Source organism: Indicator indicator, chromosome 21 (assembly GCF_027791375.1).
Source record: "Indicator indicator isolate 239-I01 chromosome 21, UM_Iind_1.1, whole genome shotgun sequence".
Taxonomy (NCBI): domain Eukaryota; kingdom Metazoa; phylum Chordata; class Aves; order Piciformes; family Indicatoridae; genus Indicator; species Indicator indicator.
The window spans coordinates 10,893,732-10,916,558 of record NC_072030.1 but is presented as its reverse complement, the minus strand read 5'-3'; the positions used below and the strand labels follow the sequence as shown (position 1 = coordinate 10,916,558).

Below are 22,827 nucleotides of genomic sequence, written 5' to 3'. Positions count from 1 at the left end.
CTGTCTCAAACTCAACTTGAAGACACCCCTGATTGAATGCTTACCAGACACATTGCACGCTGAAGAAGCATGAAGCTGCCAAACAGCTTGGGTTTTGGCTTTTTGAGTTCTCCACTTCAGTAAACCCCAGCTTGTTTGGAACTGAATTGTATTGCTTTATTTTTTTGAGAGCCACCAGCCAGCCAAGGGGCAGCAAAGGGCTTTTAGCACACTAGTGGCCTAAATTGAAATAAGAAGGAATCACATACGATACCCATTACAGATCCTCTGAACTATGGAGTCTCTGCACTGCTGCTGAACAGGCTCTCCAGGACTCTTTCCCTTCAGCTTCCTCTGCACTGGGATTGAGGGATACCTAGTATGTATTTGCAATCAGGCGAAATCCAGCAATGTTTGAGATCAGCAGCAACTTAGAGACACCTGGCAGGCAAGGCAAATCAGTTGGTGCAAAGTGGCTGTGACTCTGTATTTAAGCAAGTTACCATATTGGATCATTGCATTAGAATTATTCTCACTTATGAATACATTGAAAAGGATAAGAAACAACTTGGGGTGGACTCACATATAGGGGCTTGATATCCTGCTCAATGTATTTTTTTTAAAAAGGGCCTAAAACTTGCAACTTGTATTTATTAATGAATAAAGCATGGTGCTGTTTTGAACAGACTTCAAATAGTGTGTTGAATCCCTGTAAATAGGTCAGTCATGAATATATAAAAATAATACTATCAGGGCTGCGGATTTGGGTCTAAGCACTAGATAGCAGCTTTTAAATTACTTTTTTTCCCCCTTATTATTCTTTATGTATATATTGTATTTTTTTTTCCCCTCATATTTATTTTAATAGAAAGCCAGCAGGGTGGGGATTGAAAGAGACTTCGAGAGAGCATGTAGTCCAAAGCCTGGCAAAGCAAGTTACACAGGAACATGTCCAGACAGGTTTTGAATCTCCCCAAAGAAGGAGGCTTCACAACCTCTCTGGGCAGCCTGTTCCAGTGCTCCAGCACCCTCAAAGAATTTTTCTTGTGTTTAGGTGGAACTTTACATGTTCCATTTTGTGCGTATTGTCCCTTGTCATCTTGTTGGGCGCTACTGAGAAGACTCTCACCCCATCCTCTTGATTTATGTCCTTTAGATATTGATGGGTGCTGGGACAATTCCCTCTCAGTTTTCTTTTCTCCAAGCTAAACGGCCCCTAGGCTTGTAAGACAAATGCTCTGCTCCCCTCAGCATCTTTGTAGCATCTGCTGCATTCTCTCCAGTAGGTCCCCGTCTCTCGAACTGGAGAGCCCAGAACTGGACACAATACTCCAGATGTGACCTCACTAGGGCAGTAGAGGGGACAACCCCCTTGACCTGCTGGATACCACTCTTCACAATGCATCTCAGGATACCATTAGCCCTTAGCATTGATAGCTCATGGTGGACCTGACCACCAGCACTCCCAGCTCCTCCACACAGGCGCTTTCCCGCGGGTTAGTGAACCTGCTGCCTCCGTGACGTCAGAGGCGGAAGTCCCTCCTCCCACCCTCGTGGCTAACTGCGCGCTCTCTTTTCCCTCACGCACAGCAACGCGGAAATGGTGGAGATATTGGCAGCAGTCCCACCCCTTTCGCTCATCCCTGTCATGCCTGTGAGAGGCGTGTCCCTCTAGAGCCGCCGTACTATCGATGTGGCTTGAGGAGGGAGCGGCTCCACGTCAGCCATCGCCGGAGCGGGAGCGCCGCGGGCAGAGCTCCACACTGGGCCCGACTGGATCGCACCGGGCCACCGCTCCACCGGGTACAGAGCCTTGCGCCAGGCGAGCAGCGGTGTCGCTAGGTGGTGTGCAGCGCCCTCAGGGCCATGGCGGTGCCGCCGCTGTTCCGGCGTTGCCGGGAGGCCTGAGGCCTCCCGGCCCCGCCGGCGTCTTCCCTTCCTGCTGATTCCCTCAAACAAGCCCCCGGCGCTAATAACGGAGGACCGTGGGCCTGTGGGTTTGGTGCTGTTATAGCACGACTCCCACAAAGGTGCCAGGGTGTTGCGGTGGTGTGGGCTCTGAATGTCTTCAGGGGAGCGGCAGGCAAACAGGGGCATGAAATATTTTAACTCGTAGCTAAAAATACTAGGCGTTTTGAGCAAAAAGTAGTCACCTGAAAAATTAGGGGAGAAACCTCCTTAAACTGGCTGCAGATTTACTCGGGATTTTTTAACAGAAGTTTTCACATTCTGTATTGTAGGTCCGCATCAATGAAATGATGCTTTCTCAGGGTTTGGGTTCCTAAGGTGCCCCAGTTCACAAGGCTTTCCAAGAACGTCGAGCAGGCGTAGCTTTTTGTCTTTTTGTGTTGTACCAACTGTGTAGCTTTCAATTTAATTTCCTTATACACGTACTCAGAAATTCTGTTGCTGGAGAAGTCTGTGTTTGTGGGGATTGTCTGTTAGATTAAATTGTTTTCAAGGCATCGTGCCTTGGAAGGAGGAAGACTTGGTGGTTGTTCTCCCGCTGTGATTGTTTAGAGATTTTTTGCATTTGAGATCTTTGTACGAGTAAAGCTACCATATCTACTTTTTACAAAGATCTACTTTATGGTCTGTGTGAGTTATTATTGGAGATGAAGGTGCTAGCTGCAGTGCTTTGAAGATAGAGTTCTGGGTAACAGTATGGAAAAGTATGTAAAAAGCTGCTGCTGAGGCAAGAAAAGAGTCATGTTTCTAAAAGTGCGCAGGAGCTGTTTATGTAGATATTTATAAAGAATGAGTTTGAAGGATCTAGTCCTTAGAGGATTTGTAATAGAAGCATCTTCAAAAAACCCACAGACAATTACTTTTTTTGGGGGTAGTGGTTGTGGTACCATTTCAGTTGTCTTATTTTCTTGCGTAAAAAGAGGCTGCAACCGAAGTTAGCACAACTTGCTTGCTGTTCAGCCTGAAGTTCTCTAGGTGCTCAGTTGATGAGAAGAGGAACTTTGGACACAGTATCAGCTTGTGTATTGTCTCAAGTGTTCATTCAAATGATACAACTCTGTCCCACCTCCCATCTCTTTCCTCAGTGGGTCAGTGCTTTTAACCAGGCTGGGCATGGGGGTTTGTTGGTCTATTGGATTTTGTTTGTTGTGCTTAGTGCTTCAAAAATAAGGGGCAGTGGACAGCTTACACACTTTGCATCTGAGAAGTTTTCTGCACAAGTGAAAGAGGTGATGTGAGGCAGGAGCTTGTGTCCCCAAACAATAAAAAGGCACATTATTGAAAGCTGTATGTCATGGAAGTATGGCCTTGCTTGATTGTTGAACTTAGCAGAAAGTGATCTGCAGTGAAAGCATAGCCTTGAGTTGAAGAGTTTAGTGTTGTCATCTTCATATAAATTGCAACCTTTAATGGGGATCATTTTGTTCAGTTCTGTTGCCTCTATTATTAGTTAGCAATAGTAATTATGTAAAACAAATTTTTCCTCGTGTAGTATAACTTAAAGACATCTTCCTTGATCTAATGATTTGTTAAAGACTTCCAGAAAATTAATCCCATGTAGTAGGAAGTAACATTTTTTCTTTATTGTGTTTGTCATTATGGTATCATAGCATTAACAGAGCAGGCTCAAACTTGAGTGAATTTCATTACTTTAAGAAATGGAGTAAGAAATTGATTTGATCCTGGATGTCTGCTACATGAGATTAAGAAGTCAAACGTGAGGAAGAGGACTGATCTTAATTGCCTGTTTTCTTATCTGAACTGTCAGACATGCAGCAGCTTTGATAGGTCTGTAAGCTCGTACTTTTCATCACAAAAATCCTTACCTTTCTCGTTAGCGTCTATCAGAGCAGGTAACCAGTACATTTGAGCTGGTCTGCGGATCCTAGGCAGATAAAGGGCAGTCCAGCTTCCCTCTCCACCATGTTGTCTTTTCTGCCATCCTTGGTTTCTGCTCTGTTGAATCTCGTGCTGCTCTTCAAAGCCTCCTTCATAGGCTGATTCAACTTGTTAAATAAGTCAAAAGATCTATCTCTTTCTCTCTCTCTCTTTTTTTTTTTTTTTTTAAACTTTGATTTTGCAGCTTGGGTCAGTTCACCTGGAGAGGCACAGGATTGCAGGAAGGATAGTGGGAATGCAGAGTCAGGGTCAGGGGATGAATAAATGAGGGAAAGGCTGCTACTTGCATCCATCCAGCTTCTCTCAGGTGCTTGTATGCTTCTGTTATCTCTAGCTGTGTCCTAAGTACTGGAAAGTTTTCTTTCATTTACTTTTTTTTTTTTAAATCTTTGATAAATTTCATGCTCGTGATTTTTTTTTTTTTTTGGTGCTAATAGGAATATTTTAGAATAACAGAAAATCAAGAAGGCTTTTGAGTGCATCTTCTCAAGAAACCCAGCAATCTCTCTGAGTCATTAAGTCTCATACAAAGGCATTTCTGTGTTGCTAATAAAATCTGTTAACTTTGGGCTGGCTTTGTTTGCTTGTTTCTTAGGTTGTCTGATATTTGTGTGAAAATACTTCTTCCTTTGAGAAAACTTGTGTAACCAAGAGCCATGACTGCTGCAGAGAACGTGTGTTACACGTTAATCAATGTTCCAATGGATTCAGAACCACCTTCTGAAATCAGCTTAAAAAATGACCTAGGCAAGTAATGGGCAATGATTTGAAGGATGCAAACAAGTCAATTTGATGTTTATTTTATTCTGTTGATTTTTGAAGTGTGTGCATTCCTTTTTTTTCCGAAACTTCCTGATGTTTATTTTAGGTGTTTTGTTTTTGGCATTTCCCCCCCTGAGCAAAAATCTGAAATCTTTTCTTGTCTTTTTGTTTGAAGAATACCTGCTTGGGCTAAGGCAGATTCGAGTAATGTCCTGATAAGGAGGTGTCTTATCACTTGTTCTATGGACTGTTCTATGTTGTTTACCCAGAGGGCGGTGTCAGTATTTAGTATACGTATGACATCAGAGCTCATTGTAGTATCCTGGCATAAAAGGCTGTTGTTTAAATTTCAGCATTCAAACAGCTGTGAAATTTGTTGAACTCAGTTAATTCCAATATGTTAATCCTAGAATTAAGTCTGAACTCCATGCTTATTCTCTAAATTTCTCTTGCTTCCTCTTTATCCTTCTAGTAGAAGTAAGGGTGTGAATTTTATTGGTATGCTATTCTGTACTCCGTCAGAGGAGCTTTGTGTCTGGTGACAATGAAGATGAGTATTCCTGTTAAACTACTGGTGATGTCTTCAGCCTTTCTCATTTCATCTCCTCTTCCTCCTCTAGAAAAAGGAGATGTCAAGTTGAAGACAGAGGCCTTGAAGAAAGTAATCATTATGATTCTGAATGGTGAAAAACTACCTGGGCTTCTGATGACCATCATACGTTTTGTCCTTCCTCTCCAAGATCATACCATCAAAAAGCTGCTGCTTGTTTTTTGGGAGATAGTGCCCAAGACCACCCCGGATGGCAGGCTCTTGCAAGAAATGATCCTTGTGTGCGACGCATACAGAAAGGTAGCCCATTGTTTATTTCAGTGCTTGTGTTCTTATACTGGATTTCTACCAAAAGTGGATCATTTGGGGTTATTTAGTGAATATTAAAATGGTTTTGGGTCAGGATTTCCTACCTGTTAGGTCTTGGCGCTTCAGAGCGGGATAATTGTGCATAACTAGCAGATCTACTACCAAAGAATTTTTGTGTTTTCTTTTACTATTAAGACTTAAGAAAAATGTAGTGCTCCTTGTTTCCAAGTCAATAAATCTCAAAGATGAGGGTTAACCTAATTAAAGTCTTCATATTATCTTGGGACGAGCCATGGGTCATAAAAGTACACTATTTTAATAGCTTCATTGTGGAATATTTGAGACACTTCTTCCCAAAGATAATAGTCCCTTCAGCTTCTTTGGAAATGGGTCAGAAGCAGATGAACTGATATACACCAGAGTTTTGTATCCAGTGTACAGGAGTGCTTGCATGGTGAGCTTTCCCAGGCTTAGTAATTGGAGAAGACACATAGAACACAGAAGAAGATCCCACAGGGTTTTTAAGCTTTACTACACAGAAATGTGTGTTTTTAAATATTGCAAGCCAGTAGCAGCAGTACTTTAAGAAGGTATTTCATGAGAAGACAGTGAGGTGGGGTCAGGCTGGACAGATGGGCAGAGTCCAACATGATGGCATTCAACAAGTCCAAGTGCCGGGTGCTGCACTTCGGCCACAACAACCCCATGCAGAGCTACAGGCTGGGGTCAGAGTGGCTGGAGAGCAGCCAGGTGGAAAGGGACCTGGGGGTACTGGTTGACAGGCGCCTGAACATGAGCCAGCAGTGTGCCCAGGTGGCCAAGAGAGCCAATGGCATCCTGGCCTGCATCAGGCATAGTTTGGCCAGCAGGAGCAGGGAGGTCATTGTACTCCTGTACACAGCACTGGTTAGGCCACACCTTGAGTACTGTGTCCAGTTCTGGGCCCCTCAGTTTAGGAAAGATGTTGAATTGCTGGAGCATGTCCAGAGAAGGGCAACGAAGCTGGTGAGAGGCCTTGAGCACAAGCCCTATGAGGAGAGGCTGACGGAGCTGGGACTGTTTAGCCTGGAGAAGAGAAGGCTCAGGGGAGACCTCATTGCTGTCTACAACTACCTGAAGGGAGGTTGTAGCCAGGAGGGGTTTGGTCTCTTCTCCCAGGCAACCAGCACCAGAACAAGAGGACACAGTCTCAAGCTGCGCCAGGGGAGGTTTAGGCTGGAGGTGAGGAGAAAGTTCTTCACAGAGAGAGTGGTTGGCCATTGGAATGGGCTGCCCAGGGAGGTGGTGGAGTCACCATCCCTGGAGTTGTTCCAGAGGGGATTGGACGTGGCACTTGGTGCCGTGGTTTAGATAGGCATGAGGTGTAGGGTGACAGGTTGGACTTGATGATCCTTGAGGTCTCTTCCAACCTTCTTGATTCTTGATTCTTGATTGATGTTGGGAGCTCATACTGTGTAAACCTGAGTGCAGGGAAAAAGCTGGCAAGTGCATTCATCTGAGCCTAAAAATTAGGCTGAAGAGTCTGGCATTTCAAATATGTTTCTGGTTGATTTTAGGATCTTCAGCACCCAAATGAATTTATTCGAGGCTCTACTCTGCGTTTTCTTTGTAAGCTGAAGGAAGCAGAATTGTTGGAGCCTTTGATGCCAGCCATTCGTGCGTGTCTGGAGCACCGTCACAGCTACGTGCGCAGAAATGCAGTTCTGGCCATTTACACCATTTATAGGTAAATGCCAGGAACTATTTAAAGTTGTGGCTGCAGAAAACCAAGGGTAGCTTTACTAATGTGGATAGTTTTTGAGATCTCAAACATTTCTCAGTCACTGGTGTGGTATTTGGTTTGGGATTTTTGTTTGCTTTTTTGTTTCTATCTAAATGGACTTCTTTGGAAAAGCAAAGGTACTACTGCTGCTTTCTTAAGTTTGACTGATACCCTTATACTGTAGATTGATTTATATAGGCAAATGCTTTTCTTAATCACCTGAACATTATGCTTATATAAATTCGAAGCAAGACTTTCTTCGTGTACCACAGTTATTCACAAAACATTATTGCAGCTGTTACCTGAACAGTGTGGCTGAATGTTTCTACTAAGCAAAAATTGTTGATGGGTAATGGTAATGTCTTAGCTGTCATAAAGTTTTTAAAAGATCCTCGAGTCTTTTCAGTTTCAAGTAGCTACATAAAACCTATGTATGTTTATGCTTCTGGGAATTTGGTAAACACTTGTCTTTAGGATATGCACCTAAACCTTAGCTTCTGCTCCTTATCAGTACTTCTAATTGTGGTTGGGTTGTTTTTTTTGAAGAAATTTTGAACATCTTATACCTGATGCTCCCGAACTGATCCATGATTTCTTGGTGAATGAGAAAGATGCAAGCTGCAAAAGAAATGCATTTATGATGCTAATTCATGCGGATCAGGTAAGGATAGGTCTTGAAACTTACTTGGTGTAAATACTTGAACGTGTGCTAGGTAACTAGCCAGTAGTTTGTTGGTAGTATAGGCTACTTAAATTCATGAAAAAAACCCCAACCCTGATACGAAATTATAAAATATTTGGTAAATGAAAAGGTCTAAGTAAGGCTTTAGTGTTATCTTCCTTTTGAATGAAAAACACTGTATTTGGTGAAGACATATGTTGGTGCTGAAAATTGTAATTAGTGTTGCCAAGTGAGTTTAATGAGACTGTGAAGTTCTCCATTACCTACTAGCTTTTAGCTTTTCTAGTCACATTTTAAAAAGTCCGAATTTCTGTGTAGCATTTTGGATTGTTTGCTCTGCAGACAATTCCATTTTGTGCCCAATTACCATGAGTTTTGTCTCCTTCTGCCATCTGTAGAGAGAATTGGTTCACTTGCTCTTCAGGTTTCTAATGTTTCTGTAAATTGTTTTTAAATTTGAAGTTTTAAAATTTGGAGGTATTCTGGTGTGTATTTTGATTTTTAAAATTTATTTTGATTTAAAGTACATCTGAGTGAGCAAACTCAGACTAACTGAGAATAATTTCTCTTCTATTTGTATAGGACCGAGCTTTGGATTATTTGAGTACCTGTATTGACCAGGTCCAGACATTTGGTGACATACTGCAGTTGGTTATTGTTGAACTAATTTATAAGGTAAAAAGGGAAATGTTTTGGCACATTTGAAATAAATGCACATACTAGATTATATTGGTCTGCTTTTTTGAAAGCAACAGAACATTGCTGGGAGAGGCTTTTAGTCTCTCTCAGGATAATGTCATTGTTTAGTAGAGCTGAATTAAGATTTGTCTCTCGAAACAAACTGCTCAAGTGTGCACAGTCTAGAGCAGTATGCCTCATCTGATTTGCTGTGCCTTATCAGACTGTTCTTCATAGACATGAGCAGGGCATCCGTTAAAAAATGTAGTAGAGGCTGTGCCCTTCCATTTAATCTGAGACTTTAAGAACTTGTATCATTGCATAGTATTATCAAGAATAGCTTTTTAATAGTTTTCATAATTAGATTTTTACGAATGTGAATGACATTTCCTGTCCCCAGAAAAGGATGCTCTCTTTTGCTTAGTTTTCTCTTTGTTGAAAGATAAAGGAGCAGTTAAGCGATGTGATTTGCTGTTTTCATTTTTCCTTTGTGCCAACTTTACATTGTTCTTCCTTATCTAGGTCTGTCATGCAAATCCATCGGAGAGAGCTCGCTTTATTCGCTGCATCTACAACTTACTGCAGTCATCCAGTCCTGCAGTGAAGTATGAAGCTGCAGGTACTCTAGTTACACTCTCCAGTGCACCAACAGCAATCAAGGTATGAAAGTGATGTTTTCTGATGTTTCAGTAGCTTTTAGTGTACTGCATGCTGTACACTGATACTTTGAAAGAGCAAAAGCTTTAGTGATAGGGGTGTTTAACAACACATGAAGTACTGTCTTAAACTATCTCTTAAAACTGGTCACAAAATAAAACATTTCTTTGAATAATTGCTTTAATAGTTATGTACAGTGTGTATTTTCCTGAATTTCTGTTAGAAATTTGCCACTTTCTTCTCTTCATTACTTAAAAAATGTTTTTGATCCTTTTAATTTTAGGCAGCTGCCCAATGCTATATAGATTTGATTATTAAGGAAAGCGATAATAATGTGAAGCTGATTGTTTTGGATCGGTTAATTGAGTTAAAGGAGCATCCCTCCCATGAACGAGTGTTACAGGTATGTGAGCTGTCTCTTTTCCTGCAAATTTATGGAAGGATTTTCTTTCCTAAATTAAACTTTTGTGTGTTGTGATGCATGCACTTCTGAAGTTTCAGTCCTCTTTCAGTCTTTTTTTAGTATAAAACAACAGCCCATCTAATAAGTTTCTTTGTTGCTTTTATTGTCTGCATAAGAATTAACAATGGCAAGGTCTGTTTGAGTGTAAGGCTTAATGGTGTAGCTTGCATGGTAGGCTCTTATGTAAACGTAGGAGATACTAAATGAGCACTGTGAAGTTCCTAATGCCTAGGTTATCTTGCCTGGTTGTCAGTAGATTTATATGTTGTGTATCCAGAAAGTCTTTGAGAATCATTGAGGAATGAAAATTAGAATTGTGTGAAAATGAAGTCATTTAAAGCAATAAAGTGGTTACCATTTTATTACCATTTCAGGATCTAGTGATGGACATCCTCAGAGTGTTGAGTACCCCAGACCTAGAAGTGCGCAAAAAAACTCTTCAGCTGGCTCTGGACCTTGTCTCTTCAAGAAACGTGGAGGAGGTAAAATAAATATTACTTTTGTTTCATTACACAATTTTTGTTACTCTTCAGAAAAATGTGACCTTATTCAATTTTATTTGAACTTGCAGCTTGTGATTGTTCTGAAGAAGGAAGTGATTAAAACCAATAATGTGACAGAGCATGAAGATACAGACAAGTATCGACAGCTGCTTGTTCGTACCTTGCATTCCTGTAGCGTTCGGTTTCCAGACATGGCTGCAAACGTTATCCCAGTGGTATGCAAATATTTCACTAATTGTTATTAAATGTGTTCTAGTTATACCCAAAACCTGGGGAATAACTGAATCTGAGGTATTTCTGATAGTGCCCTTACACAAAGCAATACTATTTTTAATCCCTAGAGAAATCCGGGACTTTTGATGCTGTCTTCTGAGACTTCATTTTTAAATAGTTTTGAAGAACATGAGCTGGAGAGTGCTGATGTTTAAAACTGCAATAACTTGTATCATTACCAAAACAGTTTGGGGATTATGATAATTGCTAATTGTTTGGAATGAGTGTTTGGCTTCAGCTTTTTTTAATGGGAGATCGAGATGAATCGAGAACTGGCTAAACAACAGAGCCCCAGAGGGTCATGATTAATGGTGCAGTCCAATTTGAGACCTGTAGCTAATGGTGTCCCCCAGGGGTCAGTGCTAGGTCTAGTCTTGTTGAACTACCTAGATGAAGAGATGGAGTGTGCTCTCTACTTGCCCCTAGTTAGATCACATCTGGAATACTGTGTACAGTTCTGGGCTCACCAGTTCAGAAGGGACAGGGCACTACAGGAGAGAGTTCAACGGAGGGCTGCCAAGATGTTGAAGGGGCTACACCATCTCCCTTATGAGGAAAGACTGAGAGACCTGGGGCTGTTTAGTCTGGAGAAGAGAAGACTGAGAGGGGACCTTATCAGTGTTGACAAATATCCAAAAGGTGGCTGTCAGGAGGATGGAGCCAGTCTCTCTTCAGTGATACCCAGTGATAGGACAAGGGACAGTGGAGATAAACTCAATCACAGGAAATTCCATGTCAACATGAGAAAATATTTTCTGGGCAGCCTATTCAGTGCACCGTCACCCTCACAGCATTCTATGATTCTGTGATCTATATGCAGTTTTATTTTTCTGAACATAGAAGGAAAATGCTGTTGTTCAAACTCAGCCATGCTGCTCCCTGTGCTCATGTTCACTCTTTTGTGCTAGCTGATGGAGTTCCTTAGTGATAACAATGAAGCAGCAGCTGCTGACGTCCTGGAGTTTGTGCGGGAAGCGATCCAGCGCTTTGATAACCTCAGACCTCTTATTGTTGAGAAGATGCTTGAAGTTTTTCACGCCATTAAATCTGTCAAGTGAGTCCAAAATATGATATCACACATTGGAGCAGCCTGTGCTTCACTGGTTTTGATTGTATAATGTCATTAAATATGTACCAAAGACTTTGCAACCCACGCATGAAGAAGAATAACTGAAGCTGAGATGTTTTGGGGGTTGATGATTCCTAGGTACAGCTTCTTTGTCTACTTCTACAAAAGTTATACTGGGTGCTTGCTGCATTGAATGAAGAAAATAAATTCAAGTTTAATTTTTATGATGCAGCTGATATTTCCACTTGCTAGAAGACAGAATTGTTAACAAAGGCCAACTGTAAAGCAGTGTATTTCTCAGAGTTACTAAGGGATTACTGCAGCGGGGATTTGCACTTGTAGGTAACTGGAAATACTTACTATAAATTTATTAGAAAACCTAGTTGAACATAGACTGGACTTTACAATCTGCAAAACTCCTTTAGTATCCTTCAGGGCTCTAAAAACGTGGTTTTCTGATGAATCTGCAAAAGCTAAGCTATGAGAACTTCTCTGTGTTACGATACTACCCTGCTGTTCTTCTGATACACAGAAAACTCTGAATGTTATCTCCATCTCCCAACTCATTAAGTGGGAAAAATCCCTCTGAAATATTGCTGATTTTTCCCTAATCTTCATTCATGTTCTTGTCTTTCATCTTTTCATATGTGAAGGAAAGATGTCAAGATTAATACAGATGGGAATAGCAGAGAATATATCTTATTTGCTGTACTTGCTCCTTGGTTTACTAAAGCCAAAAGGATGATTGCTGTTGATCAAACCTGCTTACTGTCAGTTGTGTCCTTTTGCATTTCTCAAGGCTAGCTTTTGCCACCTAACCATAAATTGTTGCCCTTGATGCTAATCTGAGTGTATCATGAAAGCACGACTGAAGTTACTTTTCTTGTCTTAGGATTTACCGAGGCGCTTTATGGATCCTTGGAGAATATTGCAGCACAAAGGAAGATATACAAAGTGTAATGACGGAAGTTCGCAGATCACTTGGAGAGGTGTGTTTACTTTTTGAGGCTAGCTCTTTGTTTGCTTCCTGCTATGCAGTATGTTTTCTAAGAAAAAGTTATTTTTTTATTTAAAAAGTAAGATGCAACAAAATTTTGAGCAGTTGTGGCATGTAATGGCATAGGCACATGAAATCTCAAGTAAAAACTAGAGTTTGGTGTTTGCTACTAGTTTTTATTAAGTAGCATGCATGAAACTAGCATATATAGAGGGGAGATGAGAAATTACTTAATTCAGAATATTATGGCAGCTTTAACATACATTTTAATTATATCCACTAACAAAGGAAGAGTGCTTTAAGTCTGGGTTGTTCTGGAGAGATCTGAGACAATGTGCAATGTGAGCTTTGTTGCATGAGTAGGAGGCTTCTGTGTATATTTCACCATCTGCCAGTCTCCTCAAATTTTCTTAAAACTGTTGCACTGTAACTGACCTTGTACTTAGAAAAACTTTGGAGATACATTTTTTGGGGGTTTTATTGTTTGGTTGTGTGTTTGTTTGTTTCCTAAAACCTTCTCCAGCACAAAAATACCATGTTTTATATTAATTTTGCCAGTTGTTTCCTGTTCATTTCTAGATCCCTATAGTAGAATCGGAAATCAAGAAAGAAGCTGGTGAGCTGAAACCCGAAGAAGAGGTGTCTGTGGGTCCAACCCAAAAATTGGTGACAGAGATGGGTACTTATGCCACACAAAGCGCTCTCAGTAGTTCCAGACCTTCCAAAAAGGAAGAAGACAGGTATTTAAGAGTTCATACCTGGCCAGGAGGGAGATGGTTTATTTATTTATTTATTTTTAGTTGTATTCTCTCTCATGCAGAGTTCAGTGGTTGAGGTATTTCCCTGTTTAAAGGTATTACCCACATAGATGATACCAGATAGGAAATGGCCTAATTGCTTAGAATTTGTTATCAGAGGTTGCTGCATATTAAAAAGGACACTATTCATTATGGTGTCTTAAAGTCTTGCTGATTCTTTAGAAATTACACATAAAATCCCCTGACAGTTTAAATTGGATACAGAGATGTTGCCATCAGACTACAACCTTTTTTTATTTTGCCTCCTCGTTAATATCACCTTGCACTATTTAATATTTGGTATAGTTTACTGGTAGCCAGAACAATTGCTGTATTTCCTTAACTACTTTAGATGAGCTGCTTCATCTTGACTAGTCATTATCACCTCAGAGCTACAATGAAATTACGCATTACACTCTTCCCTTCACTCCCTACTCTACATGGAAATGGCTGTGTGACTTCTGAATATCTTCTGTATCTGGAAAGAGAGGGAAAGAAACCTGCTTCTGAGACCTTTCAAACTTGTTTTGGTTGTAGAGTGTGGGTATTAAGGTATGAAGATAAGTGGGTGAAGGATTGTCATCCAGAACTCTGTTCCTGATTATCCTTTCTCTTTGCAGACCTCCCTTAAGAGGATTCTTGCTCGATGGTGACTTTTTTGTTGCAGCTTCTCTTGCTACAACTTTGACTAAGATTGCTTTGCGATACGTGTCACTGGTTCAGGAAAAGAAGAGGCAAAATGTGAGTTAGCTATTTTGTTTTCACTTTGTAGTTGCAAAGAAGAGCTGGTTAAATGGGCAGAAAATAAGTTCAGTTCAAAGTGAAGTCCTAGTTATGTGGTTGGATAATAGTGATAATTTGAGTCGCAAACAGAGCTGACTGCTTTCCAGCCTCTCTATCTAGACAGTCAAATCATGCTGCTTGATTTCTATATAATAAGTACTAAAAAAAACCCCAAATAATAAAATCTCTTAATGCACACCTTTTTGTAAGTAAGTCTAAAATAAACATTTCTGTCAAGCTGCAAGAAATGCAGTAACCTCCTTCCATTCTCTTTCCTTTGTCCTCATTCTCAGTCCTTTATTGCTGAAGCTATGCTGCTGATGGCCACTATTCTCCATTTGGGAAAGTCTTCTCTCCCTAAGAAGCCAATTACAGATGATGATGTGGATCGTATTTCCTTGTGCCTGAAAGTTTTGTCAGAATGTTCTCCTCTCATGAATGATATTTTCAACAAAGAATGCAGGCAGTCCCTCTCTCATATGCTGTCAGCCAAGCTAGAAGAGGAGAAACTTTCCCAGAAGGTGAGCTGTTTTAAGTGTGTAACCATAACCACTGGGACTTTTTATGGATGTTCACATCCGAGCTGGTCCCAGGAATGTCACCATTTGATTGTGTGTAGGTCAGCCTTGACTTTCCATCCTAAGGAATGCAATTCATTGTGAATTCTTGAATATTTCTCTTTCTGCAGAAAGAATCTGAGAAGAGGAATGTGACGGTTCAGCCAGACGATCCCATTTCCTTCATGCAGCTTACTGCTAAAAATGAAATGAACTCAAAAGAAGACCAGTTTCAGCTTAGCCTTCTTGCAGCAATGGGCAACACACAGAGGAAAGAGGCTGCTGATCCTCTTGCATCCAAACTTAATAAGGTAATGCGAACATCACTTTGTGCTGCTTCTGCACAGGATCATCTTCAAGAGTTGCAGAGTGGACCTGATGAACCAGGGTGTGCTGGCTGATAGGAAAGATCCAGTTATTTTCTGGTTAGGATCAGGCGAAGAAGAAAAGCCTTTGTGCTTAAAGTGGGAGGGAATAATAAAGAGGATACTTGGAGAATGCTGAGCTGGTGGGATGCGGAGAAGAGATTTAGATGATTTACTGGTCTTAAGAGCCCAGTCAGGCTCACAGGGAAGAGAGCAGGGCTGTCACAAATCATTAAGACTCCCTTTCCTTGGCTGACCACCCATGCTACTGCCAAGTGCACTGCATCCTTGTTCCACTCTCTATGCCTTTTGGGTTTTTTTTTTCCCTACTGGTTACCAGCACCTGCAGGGAAGGCCCAAAGAGGGGAGAAAAAAATAAACAGGGTTAAATCCCCAGACTTCTATTCCTTAAAAGTCTGAGTTAATTATTTTTCCTGTTTAAAGGTACCTTGCTTTTCATGTTGAGTCAGCATTTCTTTGTCCTGCTGATCTTTTTAAGAACAGATGGCATTATACTCCATATTTTAGGAACTTACCTGAATTCAGTTCAGAATACATTTCATCTGAAAAGGTTTTATAATTGTAGTGTGTACAAAAAAGGACAGTTAAATGTGTTTGTGTGCCTAATATGGACAGTTACTGTGTGTTTAGCTGTAAATTGATGAACTGTGTATTTTGGAAGACCTAAACACAGACTTTAGGTTTCCTAAGCATCACAATTTCCTTAAATGCTATTTTCTGGACACAAGTTGTGTTTATCTTGCAGTGTGTTCTCCTATTATATTTTTCTGGTTTCCCCCTTTTTTTTCTTACCAGAAGGTTAATTCTGTGAAATTTAAAGCTTTCTGTTTGCCTGCTTAATTTGGAGGCTCATATTAAAGAGTAATGGATTTAATTGCACTTTATTCTTGGTTTTGTTGGGGTTTTTTGACATGATTCCGTATTTTAAAGAGGTTTATGAGGATAAAAATACCTTAAACTCTTTTCTTTTACAGGTTACTCAACTGACAGGTTTCTCAGACCCTGTCTATGCAGAAGCATATGTCCATGTCAATCAGTATGACATTGTGCTGGATGTGCTGGTAGTCAACCAGACCAGTGATACTCTGCAGAACTGCACACTAGAACTAGCCACGCTAGGTAAGGATCACTGCTGGAAACAAAGCAACTGATGAGTGGCACTGAGGTGCTGGGCATGGGCTCCCAGGTGTAAGGAATTTGAGCAGCACTTCTAAATGCTTACAGATTGATGTCACCTGGTTACCATTTTGAATGATCTTTTGATCACCTGTAAAAACAAACTTGTTTCAAAAGGTAGAATACTTATATCTACTGACACTGGCAATGCTATCTGATGATAGAAACAATAGATTTTTGATCTTTTTTTTTTTTATGCCTTTTTTTTCCCCACTAGAAAAACAGCATTTCATTTCCCTGTCTCCATTTTTGCTGAACTATGAAGAGGTTTTTTGATACACTTATTCCCCATTGTACACTTATTATAGAGCAAGAGTATAAAATCCAAATTGGTAAAGAGCAAATGTGAGGCAACAGAAAGCCATCTCCCCTAGGTGGTGGTTTAGGTTGGACATAGGAACGATTTCTTCCCTGAAACACATGTCAAGCTGTGGAACAGGCTGCCCAGGGCAATGGTGGAGTCACCATCCCCTGAGGCATTTAAAAGTCATGGAGATGTGGTGCTGAGGGGCATTGTTTAGTGATGACCTGGCAGTGCTAGATCAGTGGTTGGACTTGGTCATCTTAAGGGTCTCTTGCAGCTTCAACTGTTCTATGATTCTGTGGCTGGAGGGGCATAACCTTCCTCCTAATCTTTTGTGAATAATTTGATCAGGTTAATGAAGATATGTATAAAAACAAATATGTGACAATGTATTGTTGGTGTCTTCAAATACATTGCAAAAACTGACGTGATGCATCACTCCTGTGTGTAGAGCTGATGCAGTTCATCCTGTGTGTGCAGATTGCACAGTCTGATAGAACTAAAGAGTCTTTAAAAATTGCTTACTAAAAAATGAGGAAAAATACACATTCTACTGTTTCCTGGGAGCAATTATATTCAAAATCAAGGTGATACTTTGTCCTGTTTATAAATAGCTTCATGTATGTAATACCAGACGTTGAACTTTGGCTTTGAGACACCTGACTGTAGGATTAGGTATTATGATGCTGTCAGTGATAAAAACACAAGGTAAAATTACCCATTACCTGATTGGTAAACATTTAAATGGACTTCAGGTTGAGTTAAATATTTAAGGTCAGTATTTGCATTTGTTTTCAATGGGATTTCTGTAAATAAACTAATGTTTTAACCGAAATTTTAAGTGTTATGTTAATTACTTGGTCTTGCAGGTAGCAAACAATGGAAAAATACACACCAAAATCAACCAACTAACCAAAAAACCCCATGCAAATCAATTAATACCATTATGGTGGTATTTAGTGCAGCTCTGTAGACATTAGAATTGAATGACAATAAAAAATGTGTTCCAAATGTTAAACTCACTGTGTACAGTTAATGTTCACTGTCCTTGATCTCCCAATTACTTTACACAGGTGACTTGAAACTTGTGGAAAAACCGTCTCCTCTGACACTTGCTCCACATGATTTTGCTAACATTAAAGCTAATGTCAAAGTTGCTTCAACGGAAAATGGAATAATTTTTGGTAATATTGGTAAGTAAACAATTCAGTGTGCAAAATTAACAGTAGTGTGTAGCACTTCTTCACTGCTTAGTGAGCTCAAAAACAACTAAAATACCTCATACTGGGAGAGGAAATAAAGTGGTCTACAATGTATGAATATTTTGTGAATTTTTTTTTTTTTTTAGTGTCTCACTTGGTCATAGTAGAAATGCTGCCTTTAGAATGATTGTCAGCATGATGCTTGAAGCCATGTCTGAGTTTTTGAAATGATCTAGGCTGCTTTGCCTGAAAGGCAAATGCACTTAATGCAAAGTTCTGTAGCACTGGAAGAGGGTTGATTGTTGATAACTGGCAAATCATAACTGAGCATGCTCTTGTTTAGTGCAAATTCACTTTCTCAGACATGAAGGTGGTTTGTGTTTTATATTGCAGTGTATGATGTCTCTGGAGCAGCCAGCGACAGAAACTGTGTGGTTCTCAGCGACATTCACATTGACATCATGGATTACATCCAGCCTGCTTCTTGCACAGATGCGGAGTTCAGACAGATGTGGGCAGAATTTGAGTGGGAAAACAAAGTTAGTTTAATTTTTTTGTTATTTGGTTGGGTTTTTTTGTTGATAAAATAATTTTTTCTTCTTCTACATCAGCATTATCTCTTGTGATACAAACCTCATTCAGCATCCACATTGGATGTTGGTGTTAAGTAGCTCATTCTCTTGTTGCTCTCTTGTCTGTTTCACAGACTTAGTGATGCATTTTGTTTTTTTCCTTACAAAAGAAGTAGTGAGCCTTACCTCCTGCATGGGAGGTGTCCAAATTGATTGATGGTTGTTGTATGTTTTAACTCAAAGGTGAGAGAGGAACAGGTATAAGTTTATGCTGAGACTGCACAATTTTGCCTATTGCTTAGCCTCTCCAGCTCTGAATTTTTGTCCTCTTCTTTTTTTAATCGCAGAATGGTTTGGGTTCTAAGGGACTTTTTAAAGGTGATTTAGTCCAGCTCCCCTGCCATGGGCAGGGACATCTTTAAAGCACTGTATTACTTTGCAGTACAGTTGTAGCATAAGAGCAACAAAATTACTTAGAAGGTGCTCAGCCTCTTAGTTACAGATTTGTCAACAAAAGGTTTAAGGGAGATCATCTATCTCATGCAATAGAACAACATAATTTAAGAATGGAGTAGAAACATTAAAACACAATGGGAGATGTTTTACACAAAGTGTAGCCTGGTTTGCTACATGTGTTTACAAGTATTCATTTCAGATTTAAGTGTCTCAGAACTTGTGAACAATGTTGTAATACCTAATATGTGAAGCCTTAGCAATCTGTAAACCATACCTAAAAGGTGTGATAAAAAGTAGTTCAAACAAGACCTACAATATTCAATATAAAGCAAGCCAAGGTGGCCCTGAGAGCTTTGTTTCTAGAAGTGAAAAGCAAAAGTAATTTTTATCACTACTTAAAATCAAGCTGTTCTTGTTCTGACAATGTGTAAACTGTTTGGGCAAGAAGTCCACTCTTTGCTGTAGGGAATCAACATATTTAGCAGAGCACCATATTCACCTAATTGATTTTATAAACGGTGGTAATAACAAAAATTCTCACTCAAAACAAGTAGATGGCAGAAGCTGGAGACTTTCTATGACACCACCACATAATGAGAGGTGCAGCTAGCTTACTGCATATGGTGTTTCTCAAAGAGAAATGTAGCAGTAATCTCCTGTCTAGACTCATGAAGAACAGATGGTTTCAGAAATACCTGAGGTGCTAATTAAAGTAATTCCCATTTTTTCCCTTCTTGAAGGTTACAGTGAATACAAATATCATCGATCTAAATGAATACTTACAGCACATACTGAAGTCAACCAATATGAAATGCCTGACTCCAGAGAAGGTGAGCTATTTGGTTGGAGATTTTTAGAACTCCTTTTTAGTTTGTTGCTTCTTTGTTTAATTTAAAATTTGTTAGGAATTTTATTAGAGATCTTGCTTACAATATGAAATACATACACTCAGAGATTTTAAATGAGTGGTCTGAAATGAGTAAAACCAAGTTGATGTTACCAAAATTCTGTGTTGCTCAATCACTTTAGCTATTTCTTGCTGAGATAGAAAATCACACTGTGTATTTGAATTCATAGTAGATTTGAGGGAACCATCTATTTTTATGATTTTTTTTTTTTTTCCCAGCAGCTCCAAATTTTACCCTTTTTTTTGTTAATTTAGCCTGTTTGTTGTAAAGTAGAATAAATCTGTACAGTAGCTATTTGGTATTGAGATATAATGTACATAATAACTATAAGCTAATATATGTATGGTAGCCAAAGTAAGTTGTGCTGGTTTGAGGTCAGACAGATCTTCTCTTGCCCTAAGAGGGACAAAAGAATGACACTCACACAAAGGGATTGAAGAGTGGTGGAAAGTTTAAATGGAAAAGCAACTGGTGAAACTACAAAACTACAAAGCATAGTAGCCATTGCTGCTATTTAGTTTCTTGACTGTTTTGCTGTTCAATAAATCAGACCATAAAATGCCATCCTGTTTTGTTTTGAGTACTCGAGGTTGCACATCTTGCAATATTAATTTTAGAAAAAGGCCACCACTGTTTCCCACTGCATGGTTCTCACAATTTACAATACGTGTATTAAGAAAGAAGTTTAAACGATTCTCACATTTTACAACATGCACGTTAAGAAAGAAGTTTAAATGTTAAATCCTGACACCTACCTAGCCAACTTAGGATGGCCTTTCTAAGGAGTTCAGTTGTGCTTTCTGCAGGCACTTTCTGGTTATTGTGGCTTTATGGCAGCCAATCTTTATGCACGTTCCATATTTGGAGAAGATGCCCTTGCAAATGTCAGCATTGAGAAGCCAATTCACCTGGGACCAGAGGCGCCAGTCACCGGCCACATACGGATCCGCGCAAAGAGTCAGGTAACTACGTGCCTTGGCTTTAGAGCTCTGGCACCCTTCTCAGGTTTGAGAACATGCCCTCTAAAAACTTGCAAATTTGTCTGTGGGAGTGAAGTTTCTGGTACTAGCTAAATGGAACACTTTTAGGGGAGGTTAGCCTAAGGTTTGAAGCTGTTCTACAGATTTTTGTGAGGAAAGAATGTATTCTTAATTAGTGTAGCCATACCCTAAACCTATGTTATAGATCTTCTTTCCCAGTGTACTATCATAAAATAGGCCTTTGGAAGAATACCTCCTTCTTTATAGTTCTGCAAATAACATGTTACATTTTATTTGCTTTTAAATAAAGAGCAGATACTCCCCACAGTTCCATGATCTGTTTCCTATTAAATTACACATTTCGTTTTCACACAACAATGACTTGTTCTATCTTTGTGATGAATGTCTTTTTTCTTTTCCTTGCAGGGAATGGCCTTGAGTCTTGGAGATAAGATCAATCTCTCTCAGAAGAAAACAAGTTTATAAATCTTACCTAATGTCTTTTCAAGTCTTTTACAATTTAACCTTTAGGTATGTGGCTTTTGGGATCCAGAACATCTTATATTCTCCAGTGTTCTGTAATTGTAGAAGCCAAGCTTTTGAGCTGAAAGCATTCCAGCAGATAATTTATAGGTTCTCCATGATTGATACTGAGTAAAACTTTAAATCTCCAGGTTTTTTACTTTGTCCTGGAAGTCATGTTTTCTTTGTCTCTAATACATACTGATGCTTACAGTACAATAAACAAATTATGCCAGTACTGTTTTGTCTGTAAATTATAATCTCTGTATTGTTTGATCAGTGTTAAGTCTGGGCAGGGGTGTTTTTATGCTGTAAGAAAATGGGTGTGTAATAGCTGAAGTGTTTGCAAAAATGGCTAGGCTTGAATTGTGTGAATGTCTGATCATGACTTAAAATACTCTGGCATGCTTGGAAGAATGTGTATTCCACAACTAAATCAAAGGCTGTGTATTCTAAATGGTTGGTTTAGCAACATAGTCACTTGGCACAGACAAGCTCATAATACCAGAAAAGAAATGGTCAAAATTCAGCTCCTTCCAGTAAGTACTAGAACCTTAAACTTTGCTTCTGAAATGCTTTCCTGACAGTGTTTTTATGAGTAATGCAACATTGCTGGTGGTGTTCTTGTTAATACAAAACAGCAGCCAAGTGCCATATTAGGGCTGTAGCAGCATAAGCTGTATTTTCAGTGACTGCAGCCACTAGCCATGTGTGTAAACTCAGGAGGGAAGGATTCAGGCTGATAATGATCTTTGCAGTGAATTGAACCAAGCTGAATAATTGGATAAGAGGAAAAATTGTGAGTGAAGGTCAGGTCAGGATGTGGAAATGAGTTAACACCATTTGGCTATTAAATGTTAGATTAAAATGTATAGCCATTAGGTTGGATGTACTTCTAGCTGACTCAACAAAGTATTAATTTTGAATTTGTTAAAATGTTACAAGCAATTAATTCTACAGGAAAATCTCCAGAGCAAACAGTACTCTTCCAGCTGGCCAGAAGTCCTGCTGCTGAACAGCTGTGTCCTGCTCCAGTAAGACAGAAGAGAACTCATCTAGTATCCTGAGTAGCTGATTCCCAAAATGTTTTAAGGCCTCAATGATGATAGCAACTATTTTCACTCTGAATAGACACAGGAGGGAGCACACATGTAAATTCTGAAATGAGTGAATCTAGATTCTGTCTGGCTAAAGGATAGCTCTAGAAGTGCAATGCAAAAATTGAGCTAATAAGTGACATTATTATAAATATTTCATTACTTGTTCCACCCAGTGCTGCTCTTTTGCCAGCTGGCTTTGGTCTGTTCTTGCAAGCATTAGGTTCACTTTTCATTCCATCCTCTCCTTGAGCTCAGGTGCTAGATGAAAATAGTTTGCCCATAGCAAAAATTGGGGCAAATTGGTCAACAGCTAAAACTTTGCATTGATGCAGCTACGATTCTGAGTTTTTACTACATAAAAATTGTGAAAGCAATAGAATTTTGCTGGCAGTAGTGTTTTTTTTAATCCACTAGCCTTTAAAAACATGTTGTGTCTAACATTCACTGAAAATACCTCTTCTCCCACATATTAATGGGGTGCAAAAAATTTCTTGGAGACTGGAGAACTGTTCTGCATGTAAAAAGAATATCTT

At 39.6% G+C, this 22,827-nt stretch overlaps 1 protein-coding gene across 1 annotated transcript; it reads left to right on the top strand.

Annotated features, from left to right (window-relative positions):
* Positions 1-4,502: 4,502 nt before the first annotated feature.
* On the top strand, positions 4,503-21,359 carry COPB1 (COPI coat complex subunit beta 1). The gene is made up of 21 exons (XM_054390804.1): positions 4,503-4,593; positions 5,229-5,458; positions 7,024-7,193; positions 7,776-7,890; positions 8,494-8,586; positions 9,112-9,249; positions 9,530-9,649; positions 10,084-10,191; positions 10,281-10,427; positions 11,394-11,539; positions 12,447-12,543; positions 13,131-13,291; positions 13,969-14,089; positions 14,425-14,652; positions 14,820-14,999; positions 16,049-16,193; positions 17,628-17,747; positions 18,150-18,295; positions 19,525-19,614; positions 20,499-20,654; positions 21,099-21,359. Exons 1-21 carry the CDS (start codon positions 4,503-4,505, stop codon positions 21,156-21,158), a joined length of 2,862 nt encoding a protein of 953 aa, XP_054246779.1. The 3' UTR covers positions 21,159-21,359.
* Positions 21,360-22,827: the final 1,468 nt, after the last annotated feature.